Raw genomic sequence first — 14808 nt, forward strand, 5'->3', positions numbered from 1 at the left:
GGTCCTCCGAAAAGATGAGGCTCGTGAACCACGGAAAGGCTTCAGGTGCGACCGTGAACTGGCTGAGCCACGTCAGAGGCTGAAAGGGCCCAAGAGTGTTTAAACCCACGCTGAGCTGGCCTCCGTCTACCGCTCAGACCGGAAAACTACATGCAGGGTGGGGGTCCGACTACTGTTCAAAATCTTTAATCTTTTTAAGAGAACCGCCCTTTCCCCTCCACCGCACTTGCACTAGCAGTAAGCACACAAGTGAAAAAACCAATGAAAGCTTGTGGTTTTGTTTAAAGACAGAATCTAATTGGAATTTATTCATAAAAGGCTACTAAATTCTTTTACATCTGCAATACCATACGAGTTAAATCATGTCTGTTCATTTTTAAAGTATGTACTACGTATACAGTTTTAGGCATAATCATTTTTCTCATAACATATTTATCACCTCAAAAAGTAGAAAGGATCACTGTGTATTCTTTTCTGTTTCTTTTTCCTTTATCCTCTCTCAAGGATTTTTCCCCCCATTGGTTTCAGAGAGAAAAGAAGAGGGAGAGAAGAGACAGAGATGAGGAGAGAAACACCGACCGTTTGCCCCCCATACGGGCCCCGACCCGGGAATGAACCTGCAGCCTGGCTACGCGCCCCCGTCAGGGAATGAACCTGCAGTCCTTTACTTACGGGACGATGCGCCAACCAACTGAGCCACACCAGCCAGGGCTCACTATTTATTCTTTTTAATCACTAAAAACACCGACCACAAATCTCCGAGAAAACATTTTCCTTTCCACCTCTTAAACTGAAACAGAATCACAATTACAGAAACACAAACAACCGCTACAGCATCTTTGTCCCCCGCCCCCAGTATGGCCCGTTGGTGCTGAATCGCTGGGTAACCTACCGGTGACATTTCATTGACCCTCTGAGCTGGGCTGCTCGTGGAAGCAAGAATTACAGAACTCAAGTTTCTCTGGAAAACCCGACTGGCGGATCAAATTTTTTCAAAAAGCATAACCTGCTGTTTAGTTCTGGTTCGAGATGTCTGGCCTGAGACTATCAAAGCAGCTAATCTACACTCACAGCTTGTGCTGCTCCTAAGACTGGGAGGAAGGGAGGGGAGGGAGGGGGAACGGTCCCAGCGCTCTGTGCTGTCCGTGGTTTAGGAGCAAACACGCGATCCCATCCGTGGGAGCACACGCCTTCAGGCCTCGGCGCCGAGCCAGTCCAGCAGCCCCGGCGGCAGAGCCTGCTCAGAGACGGCGAGGGAGCTCAGCGTCTCCGCCCTCTCGCACTCCCCCTCCTCCGCGTAGACGTGGGGCAGGGAGCCAGACGCCTCCGCCGGTGCGCCCAGGCCGCAGAGCCTCTGCAGAGAAGCCAGGGGAAGAGGAGGTGAGGGCCGGTTCGCCCACGTGTGGGGCACCTTCTTCACGTCCCATCAAGGGGCACCGCAGTGCACCGGACGACAGGCCGCCCCTCTGTCCCCGGCTGTCACAAAAGGTTCTACAGGCTCAGAAGGGGCAGCCAGAGGGGACTGAGCGCGTCTTCGCACGTTTCAGCTGATTTCTGGGGGCGGGGGGGGGGGGGGAGTGGCGTCTGGTGGTTTCTGCCCAGACTCAGGCGGCACGGCACGGGCCCTAGGTAGGGCCTCCCCCTCGTATGGATTTATTGTGGGGGGCGCGTCCCCCACCACCCGTGCCCTGACACCGGCTGTCCCTTCCTGAGTGGCCGTCCCCGGGCCTCCCTTCTGCTCTCTCCACCCCGCCTCCCCGCAGCCCGGTGTGTGTGCTCCCTCGGCCTTCGGACACCCCGTGTCCAGTGCCGGAACCAACACAACGTATCCGGCCCGAGGCTGTGCTCCGCTCAGGCAGAGCAGGGTGAGGCTCCTCTCTGTGCGGCCGTGGCGAGCCCCTCACCAGCGACCAGACCTAATGGGGCGCCCCGTCCCCAGCAGCCACGACTCTGCAGGCACAGAGACCTGGGCCGCCTGCGTCCGGGGCGCCTTCCGCCCTCGGACACGGCCTCGGTGGGTTTTTCTCAGCAGCCACCAGGCACTGTTCCGCCTGCAGCCCTGTCTGCCAGCCGCTCTGATGGCCAGTGGGGGGCAGTGAGGGCGGTCATCGGGTTTCGCAAAGCGGGGTCCGGGACCTCGCGTCCGACCGGCTGCCGCAGGCTCTGCAGAGCCGGGGCCCTGGGTCCGAGGCTTTTGCACCAGCCCCGCGTGTGCCCGCACCCCGGAGCCCAGCCGCCTGTGTCTGACTCCAGCAGTACCACTTTCGGTGGCTGAGACCTTGGATAAGTCACCTAGTTCATCTGTCCCGGGGTCCCCTCCTTTTGTGGTGAAGAAAATGATTGCTCCAGCCCGGCAGGGGCAGGGACGCAACGGGTGGGTGAGGTGACAGCCGTGAGCCCTTCGGACAGCGGCCGATACGCTGCGGTGCTCGCGGCTGAGCCCGGGGAACAGAGCAAGCCTCGGCAGCGCGGGGCGGGGCGGGGCGGCGGCGGGCCTTGACAGTTCCTCCCGGTTACAGTTTCTCGGGTTTGAGCCCAGCTTTCCTGCGACATGGGGAGCCAGGCCCTGGGAGCCAGAAATCACACCGGCAGCTTCTGTGACCTTTCTCTGGTCCAAGGGACGGGGGTGGGCGAGGGGAGGACACAGGGCCCCTCCCCCGACACCTTCCGCTCCCGCTCAGTCCTCGGGAGCCACCCGCAGGGGCGCCCAACTCCCGGGGCGCCTTCCTGGCTCGCTCAAGGACACGCGGTTGCTGTAAGAAGCAACCGTATGGGTCGCCCCACAGCCCCCTTGAGCCAACCCACGGCGCTCGTGATATCACCAAAGGACACCAGTCACCCTCGCCTTAGGTCGTGTTCCGCAGAAGCAGGCCCGGAATGGGGACCCTGTGGAAGCACGTGCCCTGGACTGAACCGCGACTCGGAACAGCTGCGCTGAAGCCCCGCCCCCAGGGAGCCGCGCAGGGAGGTGGGGCCTTCGGGAGACAATCAGGGGCCGAGGTCGGGAGGGCGGGGTCCTCCCGCTGGGGTGAGCGCCCAGGTTACGAAGAGCCCGCCCTCTCTCTGCCACGTGAGGACACAGCAGGCTCCCCCCAGAGGCCGCCCCTGCTGGCACCGGGTCTCAGGCCTCCCGCCACCGAGCTGCTGGGTCAGCCGCGCCCCCGTGGTCCCCTTCCTGCAGCCCCGCGGCAGGGGCAGTGACTTAGGAGACAGGGCCCCGCCTCGGCAGGTGAGGAAGCGGTCCTACCTGCCGCAGGATCTCCGCTATCACTCCCGCGCTCCCTTCCAGGGGCTGCCCGGGCACCGCGGTCGCTGGGCGCACCTGCAAAGCAGAGGGGCAGAATCTTAACACCGTGCGGGAGCCGCCCTTGAAGCTGCCATGGCAATGGCCTCTGCTGGGGGGCCGCCTCCGGGCAGAGCTTCTCCCCGAGGGACAGTGGGATGAAGGGCGGCTTGGTCACGTGCCACCTGTTTGTGGTGACAGAGAGAGGAGGAGACCCTGCCAACACGCGGCCAGAAACTGCTACCACCAGATTGCTTTTTCTTCCTGCACCAAGGCTGTACAACTCGTAAGGACAGCAGAGTCGGGATCCCTAGCAGAGAGAGGTCCACGGGCAAGCCTGCCAGTTGCTTTACGGGGCTGGAGCGTGGGAGTGAGGCTTCCAAGCCCCGCCTGGTGCCCGCAAAGGCTCCAGGGCCTGGCTTCACCGTCCGTGAGCGAGGGCCACCCACCCCTGGGACCCAGGAGCAGCGGCATCATTTGCAGGACCCGGCGCAAAATGGGAACGTGGGGCCCAGCGCCCAAGTAGTGGGAATTCCAGGATGAGGACGGTGGGGCATTAAACCAACAAGCACAGGCCCCCCAGAGCACAGAGCCTGTGCAACTGACCTGGTTCCGGCCCGCAACGCTGGTCCCACCCGGACCGGGGAACACGCCTGTCCATGCACAGTCCTTGCAAGGGAGGGTGTGCGGCGCCATCTCTGTGCAGCGCGGGGCAGCGCGTTCCTCTCTTTGCTCAAACGCAGGCTGAGAAGGGATCATGGAATTACAGAGCTCTTAAACATTTTTGGAAGATTTCCATCATAAAAATTGTGGCTCTTTGGCCCTTGAGGACCTCTTTGAGCTTTTGTCAGAAAAGCACTTTTTTGTTGTTGAAATAATAGCTAGACGCACGAGTGTGGTCGCAGGAAGGTCTGTATTCGAGACCGGCATGAACGGTGGCTCCCCGAAGGCCATGCTCTGGTTTTGAGAGTGCACTGGGGTTATAGAACACGCTCCCCTTGGGGGAGGGGTGCCCGGGAACTCTGAGCTATGTTTACAACTTCTTGTGAGTCTAAAATGATGTCAGAATAAAATGTTTTAGGAAGCAATCGTTCTAGAATCTGTACAAAGACGATATAAAAACATGATGCAGCGGGAAGCCGGGGCTCCTTCTGGCAGGAGGTGGGCAGTCACTGGGCGAGAACTGGACCAGCGTCAAGGCCACGAGCTCCTACTCTGGTACAATAGATGATCTCCCGTGCCCTTCAGTGGCACAGGAAAGCGTTTTTACTTGTGGGTGTTCTAAAAGGTGTCGTATTTGATCACGACCATCAATATCAACTCTTAACAATAACCACATCTGTATCAGTGGGCCAGCTGGCGTTGTTGTGAGAGGCTGCGTTTGGCTTCAGTGAAGTTTTTAAGACTCTTTCACTGAGTTTGCCCATTTCACAATGGGTGATATACCAGTGCACCTGTCCACATTGCACTGAATGTTTAGCAATTTTTGACCAAAAATGGCATGACCCCTGTGCCCCACCCTCCCTATTCACCCCCCCATCTCACCCGAAGTGACTCTTTTTTTTTTGTTTTCTTGGATGAAAAAAGTCCTCAAAGAGAAAGGCGCTGATGGGGAAGAGGTGAAACAAAAAAAACGGCAGAAGCACTAAAAAGTATTAAAACCGTTGAGTTCAAAAACTGTTTTGAGCAGCGGATCAAATGCCTCAACAGGTGTATCTCATCGAATGGAGAGTACATTGAAGGTGACTGAAGATTAAATATGTAAGAATAAATACACAAGTTTTTATAAATAAATTCCAGGGTTTTTTGGTCGTCCCCCCCCCTTATACATGAAAGTTGAGGATCACTTAGATTATGTGTCTAAGCCACAGTTCTGTAATTTAAACCCAGGTCTGCTGTGTGCCCTGCTCTGGGTGTGCAAAGATACCTCGGCAGCCTGGCCGGAGGGCTCAGGTGGTTGGAGCATTGTCCCATACACCAAAAGGCTGCGGGTTCGATCCGGGTCAGGGCATGTATGGGAGGCCGCGGACGTTTTTTTCTCTCATATCAATATCTCTCTCTCTCTCTCTCTCTCAAATCGATAAACATATCTTCGGGTAAGATACCTTGGCAGTAATGGGGTGTGTCCTGAGCTATGAGTAAGAGACAGAGGGAAGGACATCTTGGTACTAGAAGAGGACATGGGCTCTCGGCCCTCTGACGGCTGGTCCTTGGCCAGGGACGTTTGCCACCGGACTCCCTGCCACTGGCCTGGCCTAAGCCCTGCAGTGACCAAGCTTCCCTTGCACACACTCTGCTTCTGCAGCTGCTTCCTCTTTCCAGGGGACGCCACCAAGCCACCTGCCCACGAGAACAGCCCCCGGGGCATCTCCACGACCTTCCCCACCTCGGCTGTGCTGGCAGCCCGTGCTGAGGGGGCGGCTTCCCCAGCATCTCCTCCGAGCCCCGCAGCCTCAGCTCCGCACTCCCTGACCGGGGAGCCCCGTCCACGGTCCCGGTTGCAGGAGCTTCAGAGCAGGGGGGACTTGCCCAAGGCAAGGCGGTTTATCTGTTAGGCAAAGCTCCTCTAGTTGTCAAGATTGTTTCCTTCTTCAAATGACACAGACAAACCCGTTCAGGGCTGCTCTCGTTGGGGTGGGGGGACCCAGCTCCCTGGCTGGTTTGGACTGTGCCCGCTGCCTGCGCAGCCCCGCCCTAGGAGGGCAGAGAGCAGGCCTGCGTGGCCGTGGCCCAAGGCCATTGCGTCCTGTGTGCTCCCGCCAGTAGGGAAGAGAAGGCGGGGCAAGGAATCAAGGAGTCTTGGCGGACCGCCAGCTTCCCCAGCCACCAGCGGTGTCGCCAGGTACCCCCTTAGTTCCTACGGCACAAAGCCAACGTCTGTCCATGGGAGGATCTCTTCCCAGAAGCATCTCACATGGTGTAACAGGTCTAAGACAAAGGAAGGTGGTACCCTGAATCCTCTGTGAGCGGAAAGCGGCGCCTTCTGACATTTCCTTGGCTTTCGTTCGTTGGATCAGCCGCCCTCACTTCCCACTGAAGGCAGAGCGCGAGGCCAGCGCTCCCCTCTCAGGGCCAGGCCGGCCGCACCCCGGGCTGCCACCCCGGAGGTAGGGTCAGAAGCAGCAGGTGTGAAAAACCAGCAGGTGCCGGCTGAGGGCCTCGCGGCGGGGCCTGGGGCGCCTTCGCCCTCTTCCAGCCCACCTGTGAGCTTGATCTTCTCATCCCCGACCCAGCGGGGGCTGCGGGTGACGTGACATGCTCAATAGGATGAAGCTAATACGATGCAGAGCCCGGGTCTTCTCCCTGCAGGGCCAGCGGGTCCTGCTCAGCCCCCGCCAGTGAGGGGCGGGGAGTGGTTGGGCCTCATTCTCTCCCAGGCCAGGCAGCCAAGCCAGTGGGGGCGTCTTTAATTAGCGAGTCCCGCCCCTTGTCCGTTTATAGAGACTGTACCTGGTGAAATCCAGCTTTCCCCTAAGCAGGGTTTCAGACCCTCGGTGCTGCTGACGCTCAGAGCCGCCCCCTCGCTGCCAGGGGGCAGTCCTGGGCACGCGGGGACGTTCCACGGCATCGCTGGGCTCCACCCACTAGGTACCAAAAGCATCCTCTCTCCCCGCCCCGCCCCCGCCGGGTTGTGACAATCAAAGTCGTCTCCCAACATTGGCAGATGTCCCGTGGTGGGCAGAGCTGGCCCCAGTGAGAACCGCTGGCCTTAAACGATAAACCCATTTAGGTAACTCGGACGCCTTTCCCCCTTTGGCTGCGCGAGGGTGAGCGCCGGCGGAGTCGTGCGAGGCGGGCGGGAGCGGGACACGCGTACCTGGGCCGGCGGCGGCAGCGTGGGGCTGCCCTCCACAGCCAGGGCCGAGGTGGCTCTGCTCTCGTCGTTGTACGTGATCAGCGTCTGCTGGCCTTCCTCGCGTGGGACAGGGCATCTGTGCCTCTTGGCTCCAGGCACCAAGCCGCGCCGCCACAAGAAAAACAGAGCAACTGTGACGAGACAAGGCGGGGAGTGAGCTGAACAAGTTCGTCCGCATCAGAGCCTTCACCGGGGTCATGTCCGTCAGCTCGCAGCTCAGCCGTGAGTGGCAGGGTCAGGCTGGCCCTCAGTCACCCCTGTAGCTACAGGGCCTAGCAACGCCCGTGGTACAGGGGCGGCTTACTGTTCGTTGGCCCGCTTGTCGCATGCCGCCTGAGCAGGACGTGAGGCCGTGTTTGTCTGTCCGCCTCCCCCACGCCCCGGCGCCCTGACGGTCATCGGCACACGCCGCCCGGCCTCAGGGCCGCCCTCTGATGCAGTTGCCCGCGGCTCTCATGGCCGCGGGTTGCTGCTCACAGAATAGAAGCAGCTCTTGCCACCCAGACAGCGTGCCCCGACTCGCTGAGCCCCCAGGCCTTTCTCTGGGCACCCCGCTGCTCCCTGCCAGCGTCTGCTTCCCACCCTGGGGGGCTCCGTTGCCCCGGCTCCCGGCCCGGGCCACCCTGCAGCCCGCTGACCTGCCAGAACCAGGAGCACCGCACAGAGAGCGACCGGGATGCCCACGTGGAGCTCCGGCCCTGCGCCCAGGGCCTCCGCCGCACACGTGGACCCGCCGGGGCAGGAACAGACCCGCACGTGGACCGTCTGCTTCTGGGACAGACCCTGTCTGTCTCTGATGAAAAGCGGCACGAAGTAATCCCCACGGGCGAGGCTTTTCTGCATTAAAAGTTCAACCGACCAACCTGCAGGGAGAGGGCGATCTTGAATGTATTAACTCAGTGTTCGGCTCTGCAGCAGATATTTACAAACACCACGCACGTGCCAAGGCTCTGGACGAAAGTTGGCCAACTGCAGAGTTAGAGGGAACCGTCGCCAAGATCACCCTCACTTCTGACAGCAGCTGCAAGTTCAGGGGCTCCCCAGGCCAGCCAGTCAATAGAAGAGGCACGAGAGGGCAGAGTCCAGAGACGCACCGAACACAGCGCCTCTGGTCTCTTCAGAGTCCGGACAGCACCACCTCCCAGCATCAGCGAGGGGTGGTGCGCAGGGACCCTGCCAACCACGGAAGCCCACCCGAGCCTGGCCTCCCCAGTCTCTGTGGGGACTCAGCCTCAAAAACCTGGCTGCCCGCCCACATGACCCAAAGCCCCGCCCTCACCCACACCGTTCCTGTTGATTGGCGCCAGACCCCCAGGTGAACACACGGCTCAGGCAGGACACGCCAAGGGCTGGCGATCTGCCCCCAGAAGCCAGGGCCAAGGCCAGGTCTCTTTTCGGGTGGGGTCCGGTGCCTCCCTACACACTCTGAGTCTGGGAGGGTACCCGTGACCTCAACTACAAAAGCAAGCTACGGCCCCCAGAGCCATGAGTGAAAGCACAAGGGACAAGGTTGCTGGCGGGGGCCAGTGGCTCCTGCTTCGAACGGCGCCCGGGTCTCCTTTGGGGAAGCGCACGTTCCTGAGCTCTCGGCCCACGGGGGTCAGGACAGGCCAAGCCCAGACCCCAGCCCGGCCCAGGTGTGGACGCACTGCCCCCCGGGACCGGCAGGGCAGGGGGCTGCCCTTCAGCCCCGAGGGGAGACCCTGCCTGAGAGTGAAGGGGCCCCAAGCCAGGCCGCGCTGTGGGGCGACAGGCCGCGCCCTCGGGCGTCCCTGAAGTCGACCCAGCTCTGCTGGGACACAGGCTGCTCCGGCTGCATCTCCGCCATGCAAGCCGACCACCTCCGTTTGCCCACGGCTGGGTCAGGGTTCGGCCGTCTCTGTCCTTTGTCCCCGACTGGCACAAACACTCACCCTGACTTTGCCCCAGTTTCCACGCGCCGCCTGCACTTCCCGAGGCCGCGTCCAACTCAAAGGTGAACGGGCCTGAGAAGGGTTCCAGGTCGCCGTCCTCCGCCTCGATGAGGAGGGGCTCGGTCCCCGAGGGCTCGCAGACCTCCAGGTACTGAGAGTTGGGGTGCAGGGCTGGGGCGTTGTCGTTGATGTCGGACAAGAAGAGCGTCAGGGTCCCCGTCCCTGTCTGCGGCGGGCGGCCTTGGGGGATTCCAGGAAGGACTGTTTATCGATTCAAGAGCCTACCCTGTGCCCACAAGCCCCTCCCCGGAAGAGGAGCCCCCGGGAAGGGAACCATCCCACCGAGCTGTGGAAACCGTTTCCCTTCCAAAGCCGTGAGCTCGCTGTGCGTGCTTGGCCTGCTTGCCTGCTCTGTCCACATTCGGAGGCTCTCTTAGCACCAGTTAACAAGGCGCCACCTCAAATGGCCCTCAGAACCAGGCGGGATGTGGAACTGCCAAATGCACAGAAATGCCAACGGCACCGGGTGTTACGCCGGGGGCGGAACGGGCAGAAAAGCGTGTGGTGTGCGGGTGGAACCGTCTGTTTCCGGACTGGGCCCACCTCAGGGACCTGGCTGTGATGCGCGGCGTGCGTTTGCAAGGTGCTACCGTGGCGGACGCTGAGCACCGGGGACTCAGAGCCCCGCTCTGTTATTTCTGTAAATGCCTGGGAGATGGACCCCTCTTTCCTTCCTCTCACTTAGGCTGATTAGAAACACAGGTGTATTATCTTCCTAACCAACGCTCTACTGATTGATTTTTACAATCGGCTCCACATCCCTGCGACCCTGGGTTTGGATTTGCAGATTTCCTTCAATACAATTTTTGAAGCTATTTGACAGTTGTTATGTATTCAGCCTCACGTCCTGGGGGGTTTGGAACTTCGGCCTTGGCAGGGGGGTCACAGAGGACAGTGTTGAAACATGCTCATCATGCTCACCCACTGGGACCGTGACCAATCTGTCTCCTGCGGTCACGGTCACCTGAGCTTGTGAGCCATTCCAAGTCCCGAGAGAGCGCGCTGCATATTTATCACACACCGTTGCCTCTATCCAGGGGCTAAGGAGTTGTCGCGAGCAGATGAGGAGGAGGCTGGGTTTGATTGCGCTTCCGCGGGGCAGCGGTCTCCTCCGAGCGGGTGCTCCCCGCCTGTCCCTGGCCCTGGCCCCGGATGGGCCATTTACGGAGCTACCGCCAGGCACAATGAGCCTGCGCCCACAGCGATGCAAAGGCTGTGTGTCTCCCGCTGGCGCGCTGACTGCTATTTCCCTCCGGAAAACACCCTCTCCGCGTCTTGGGTAAACACTCACCGTCATCAACAGCATGCACCACGACGACGTAGTAGCTGTTGTTCACATACGGGGACTCTCGGTCGATCTGCTTCCTCGCGACCACCGCCCCCGAGCGCTCATCCACAGCGACCCAGCCGGCAGGATCGTGAACCAGCTTATACCTGGAAGAGGGAGCCATGCACAGTCTTTAAAATTGCAAAGTCACAGCGGACACGGTGGCCACCACAGGTCCCGTGGGGAGTTCTGCGAGCGACGGCGTAAGACGCGCTCCTGAATTTGGGGAAGGCCCAGAGACGGCGGCCCGAGACCGCACTTCAAATGTCACATCGACAGTCACTGCGGAGTCAGGGTCCGGTCCCTGCTGGGCTGAGCATGACTTGGTCCCCCTTAAGAGGACACTCGTCCTGGTGGTGATGGTCACACAGCGATGTGAATGTACTTCCTGCCACGGAAATGGACACTGAAAAATGCTTCGAGGGATACACCTTATGTTGTATATGTTTTACCACAATTCAAAAAAACCCCCACAAAACCAACAACAACCTCTTCTGTTGCCCAGAAACAAGGGGGCTGCCAGTTCACTCCCTTTGGTAAAGGGGGGTAGAAACACTGAGGGAAGGATCTAAGTAAGACAAGGAAAAGACAACGCCAAGTCCGAGTGCGGGAGGCGCGAGCCAGGACCGGGGCCAGCACGCGCCGTGGAGGGAAGAGACGGCGAACCTGGGCCGGGGCGCTCGGGGGCTTCTGGAACTTTCGTAACTGGGACAGAGGCAGCCTCCGCACCACATCGAAGGGGCCGGGTTTCCAGCAGGAACGTTCTCGGCCCTGTGGCCACGCCGCGTCAGCAGCTTCCTGGCGTGGCCACAGGGCCGAGAACCTCTCTCCTTCCTCGCGACTCACCTAATCTGGCTGTGGGGGCCGTCTGGGTCCGTAGCGTTGAAACTTCCCAACCGAGTTCCGGGCCCGGCGCCGTCAACCTCGCTGACCAGGAGGGTCGGGGGGTGAAAGGCCGGCGGGTCGTTGGTGTCTGTCACCTGCACGCGCACCGTGGCGCTCGCCGCCGCCTGGGGCCTCCGAGGCTCCCCGCCCTCGCAGGAGAAGAGCGGCTCCTCATTTTCCACCGCGATGACGAGGCTCCACGTGGGGCGGGTTTCATAATCCAGAGCCTGCGGGGGCCGCCGGGAGGAGTTCCTTAGCGCTGCAGCTCCCGGCCAGAGGGCCTGTGGCTTTGCGCTTCACTTACTATTGACCTTGTCTTTGATAATGATCAAGAGACAGTTGTCAGCTCATTGTCAAATCCTTCTTGCAGCTCCTTCACCTCCTCCCCCCCATCCTGGCGGGAGAGTGCCACCATCCGTCAGAGGGTAATGAAAAATGCAACAAAACCCGTCACCTAATGCAACATTCATGTGACAGCCGTGCCGCCCAATGAATCAGGGGGCCTGGAGGAGGTGACACATGAATGCTTGCCGCACCCCAGGGTGCAAGGAGGTCAGCGATTTAAAAGGGATGGAAAGACTAGGAACGTTTGGGCAGCTCAGCCGCAGGCACCTGGTGTCACAGGGTGTCTTACAGGGAACCTGCCGCGTGGGCAGGCAGAGAGGATGGCCACCCCAGGCCTAGTGGCTCAGGCCTGCCTTTGAACCTGACCCTGGGCGGCCGCCGCAGGCTCTCGCTGACAGCAGTGAAGCCTGAAGGCCTGGGAGCCGGGCCGCCAGTCCGAGCCCCACTCCACCGCGCAGCCTCATGAAAATGGCCCAGCCCCTCTGCGTGTCGGTGTCCTGGTCAGTAGAGATAGTGACACTTCGCGGCAGGACCAGCTGTCCATTCGGCACAGCAGGTCGAGCGCCAGCCAGCGGCCCATGACACTCTCAGGCGCGTGGGCAAATGTTCTCATTTTTGTTAGACTGAGAAGAAATGAGTGCATTCTTGGAGTTGGAGAAAATGCCGTAGATAATTTTTATTAAATGTCGAAGTACTTAAAGCCTTATCAAAAGCAGTATTTAATGTTGCTATTAACCTGGTGGGAGAGGCCAGGCAGGCGAAGGGGCCACAGCTCGGCCCTGCCCTCACTGGGCGCTGGGGGCCGGCCGGACACGGCGGGTCACAGGGCTTAGCTCCCGCCTCAGCGTCCTCAGGCACCTGACCGGAGTGCGTTCCGCGTGGCTTTACCTCGATCACATTTATGATCCCTCCGTTGGTCTCAGGGTCAGTCACAATGTCAAAATGCCCCTCTTCGTTGCCACTGGATATGCTGAATTTTGCTCTCCAGGCCGACGTGAATGGCGAGTCGCCGTCTTGGACCGGGAGACGCAACACGTCCTGGGTGACTTCGCCTTCAGGGACCTGGACCTTGTACTGGGAGAGACGGTCATCATTTCCGAGCGGTGGCGGCGGAGGCAAAGAAACGCAGTCGGAAAAGAAAGCAGGGAAGGAAGAGTCTGCCCTCACACAATAGCCTGGATGTTTCTCTTGCTGTTGAAGTTGACCTCAGGGGACGTTTAACTGCCTGACACAGCAGAACGGGCATCAGTAACAAACGCCTCCGTCCCCTCCCTGTGACTCCACACCTGCAGGGGACCGACTTTGAAAGGGCTCTCCAATCCAACACCGGGCCCCAGTTTTCTAAGAATTTTAAAAATAATAACATCCTAGTTTATGCTGCCTAAAAAGCCCAGCTCTCCCCTGAAATAGAACTCCCATGGTTACTTGAATCTGTTCTCCAACAAACAGATCATTCCCACAGATTGCTTTTCAGGGCTGTTGGTGAAGAGATAATTTCTCTATACGAACACATCCAAAGCGCAGGGTTTATATTTCCCAGCCCCGCTTTGGAGAGCACAGCTTCTCTCCGAGCCAGAGGAGGATTTGGAAAGGTGGCTCACACTTGATCAATATTATTTTTCAGTTATTCTGTGCTGTTTGGTGCTTTCAGTGAAAACATTTCGGCCTGAGTTCGTAGAGTTTTTTAAAATTCTTCAATGATATTTTTTAAAGATAACGATTTGTTGCATTTATTTCTGTATCGGGTTTTGTTTCAGGTGCGATGAACAAGAGACCAGCCCGCCCCCCAGGGAGCGGACGGTTGAAAGTGCGGGCGCGCTCGCCGCGTGCTGCGGGTGGGGACGCGGGGGGCGGGGCCAGAACAAGGACACAAATATAATGGATACTTCCCTTTCGAAAATTCAACAGCGGAGTAAAACATGAAGGAAAGAAAGGAAAACAGATCCTGAGCGGGTTTTGTTTTCCCCCTGGGCCACCCTGCCTACTAGAGGTGCCAGGTGGGGGTGCAACACCTCCGCTCCAGGCTGCGACACCAGGTGTCACTCCCAGTCGGGCGCCTTGTAGCATGTGACATCCTATGTGGGACACCGATGATAAACCGGGAGGCGGAGGCCGGGCCAGAGCCTGCCTGCTTGCCTTCCCTGTCCCCCCAGGGGGCATGTGACAATATCTGCAGGAAGTTCTGGTTTGTCACACAGGGGCGGCTGCCAAACATCCTACAAGACGCAGGGCAGCCTCCTCCCCCCCGCAAAGCCCCCGCCCCCAATGTCGGTAGGGTGGAAGTGGAGCGGGGTACAGTGAGCGGGGCGTCTGTGACCTCCCGAAAGGCCTCTGTGTCCGGGACGCAGCTCGGGAGCGGAAGTCAGGGGTAGTTCCAACAGCTAAGAGTGAAATGATGCCGCGGCGGCTCCAAGTGCAGTGTCTGGCACAAAACGGTGAGAAGTGCGAGCTCATTTATTTTCAAACGATCCTCTACCCCTGGGGTCACCTCTCGATTCTAGTTTCCGTGATCTTGGAGAATTGGAAGGATAGGGGGTGATATGGGCAGTCGCCCAGTGGGTGCCGTACCTCCTCCTGGGAGAACATGGGCCTGTGGTTGTTGCCTTCCTGCACGCTGACATGGACCGTGGCCGTGGAGGACAGCGGCGGGTCCCCGCAGTCCCTCGCTCTGACGAGCAGTGTGAACCTAGGGGCCGTCTGTATGGGGAGAAGAAGGGAAGTCAAGCCCTTCGCATCCGGGAGAGGGAAACATGAACAAAAATTCCATTTTAACACTTTCTAAAGCCAGTCTGGCCACAGAGGGTTCTCACTGCAAATACAAGTCCTGCGTCCGGGGCGCAGAGGTAGAGAACACATTTCAGTGTTTTGAAATAATAAAATCCACATAACCTCGTAATCTAAGCATCCCGAGAGCCGTATTTCTCCGCTTCTCTGGTCAATCTTGAAGCCACTTTCTTTCCGTGCCGGCGTTTGAGAAACAAGGGAGTAAAGGACTTGAGAATTTGGAGTATTTTCTTGATCCAAATCAACTGCTAACATCTGAAAAATAGGTCGACCTGGAAAGAATTGTTTAAAAGGTTACTATTGACCGGAGGCGGCCAATGAAACAAGCAGGAGAGGGCTGCTTTGCCAAACGGCG

General features: G+C 59.1%; 1 protein-coding gene across 1 annotated transcript in view; it reads right to left on the reverse strand.

The window, feature by feature from the left end:
• Positions 1–1192: 1192 nt before the first annotated feature.
• CDH26 (cadherin 26) overlaps positions 1193–14808 on the reverse strand; it is a 31861-nt gene continuing 18245 nt past the window's right edge. Inside the window, exons 8-17 of the mRNA XM_054573534.1 lie at positions 14559–14725; positions 14238–14366; positions 12558–12743; positions 11286–11551; positions 10404–10546; positions 9053–9292; positions 7778–8002; positions 7101–7270; positions 3248–3322; positions 1193–1354 (exon numbers count right to left, since the gene is read on the reverse strand). Of these exons, the coding sequence (XP_054429509.1) occupies positions 1193–1354; positions 3248–3322; positions 7101–7270; positions 7778–8002; positions 9053–9292; positions 10404–10546; positions 11286–11551; positions 12558–12743; positions 14238–14366; positions 14559–14725 (1763 nt within the window). The remainder of the gene's footprint in view (positions 1355–3247; positions 3323–7100; positions 7271–7777; positions 8003–9052; positions 9293–10403; positions 10547–11285; positions 11552–12557; positions 12744–14237; positions 14367–14558; positions 14726–14808) is intronic.

The sequence above is a fragment of the Pteronotus mesoamericanus genome, unplaced genomic scaffold (genome assembly GCF_021234165.1).
Source record: "Pteronotus mesoamericanus isolate MK-2021 breed Mesoamerican mustached bat unplaced genomic scaffold, CSHL_Meso_final contig_25, whole genome shotgun sequence".
In the NCBI taxonomy this organism is placed as follows: domain Eukaryota; kingdom Metazoa; phylum Chordata; class Mammalia; order Chiroptera; family Mormoopidae; genus Pteronotus; species Pteronotus mesoamericanus.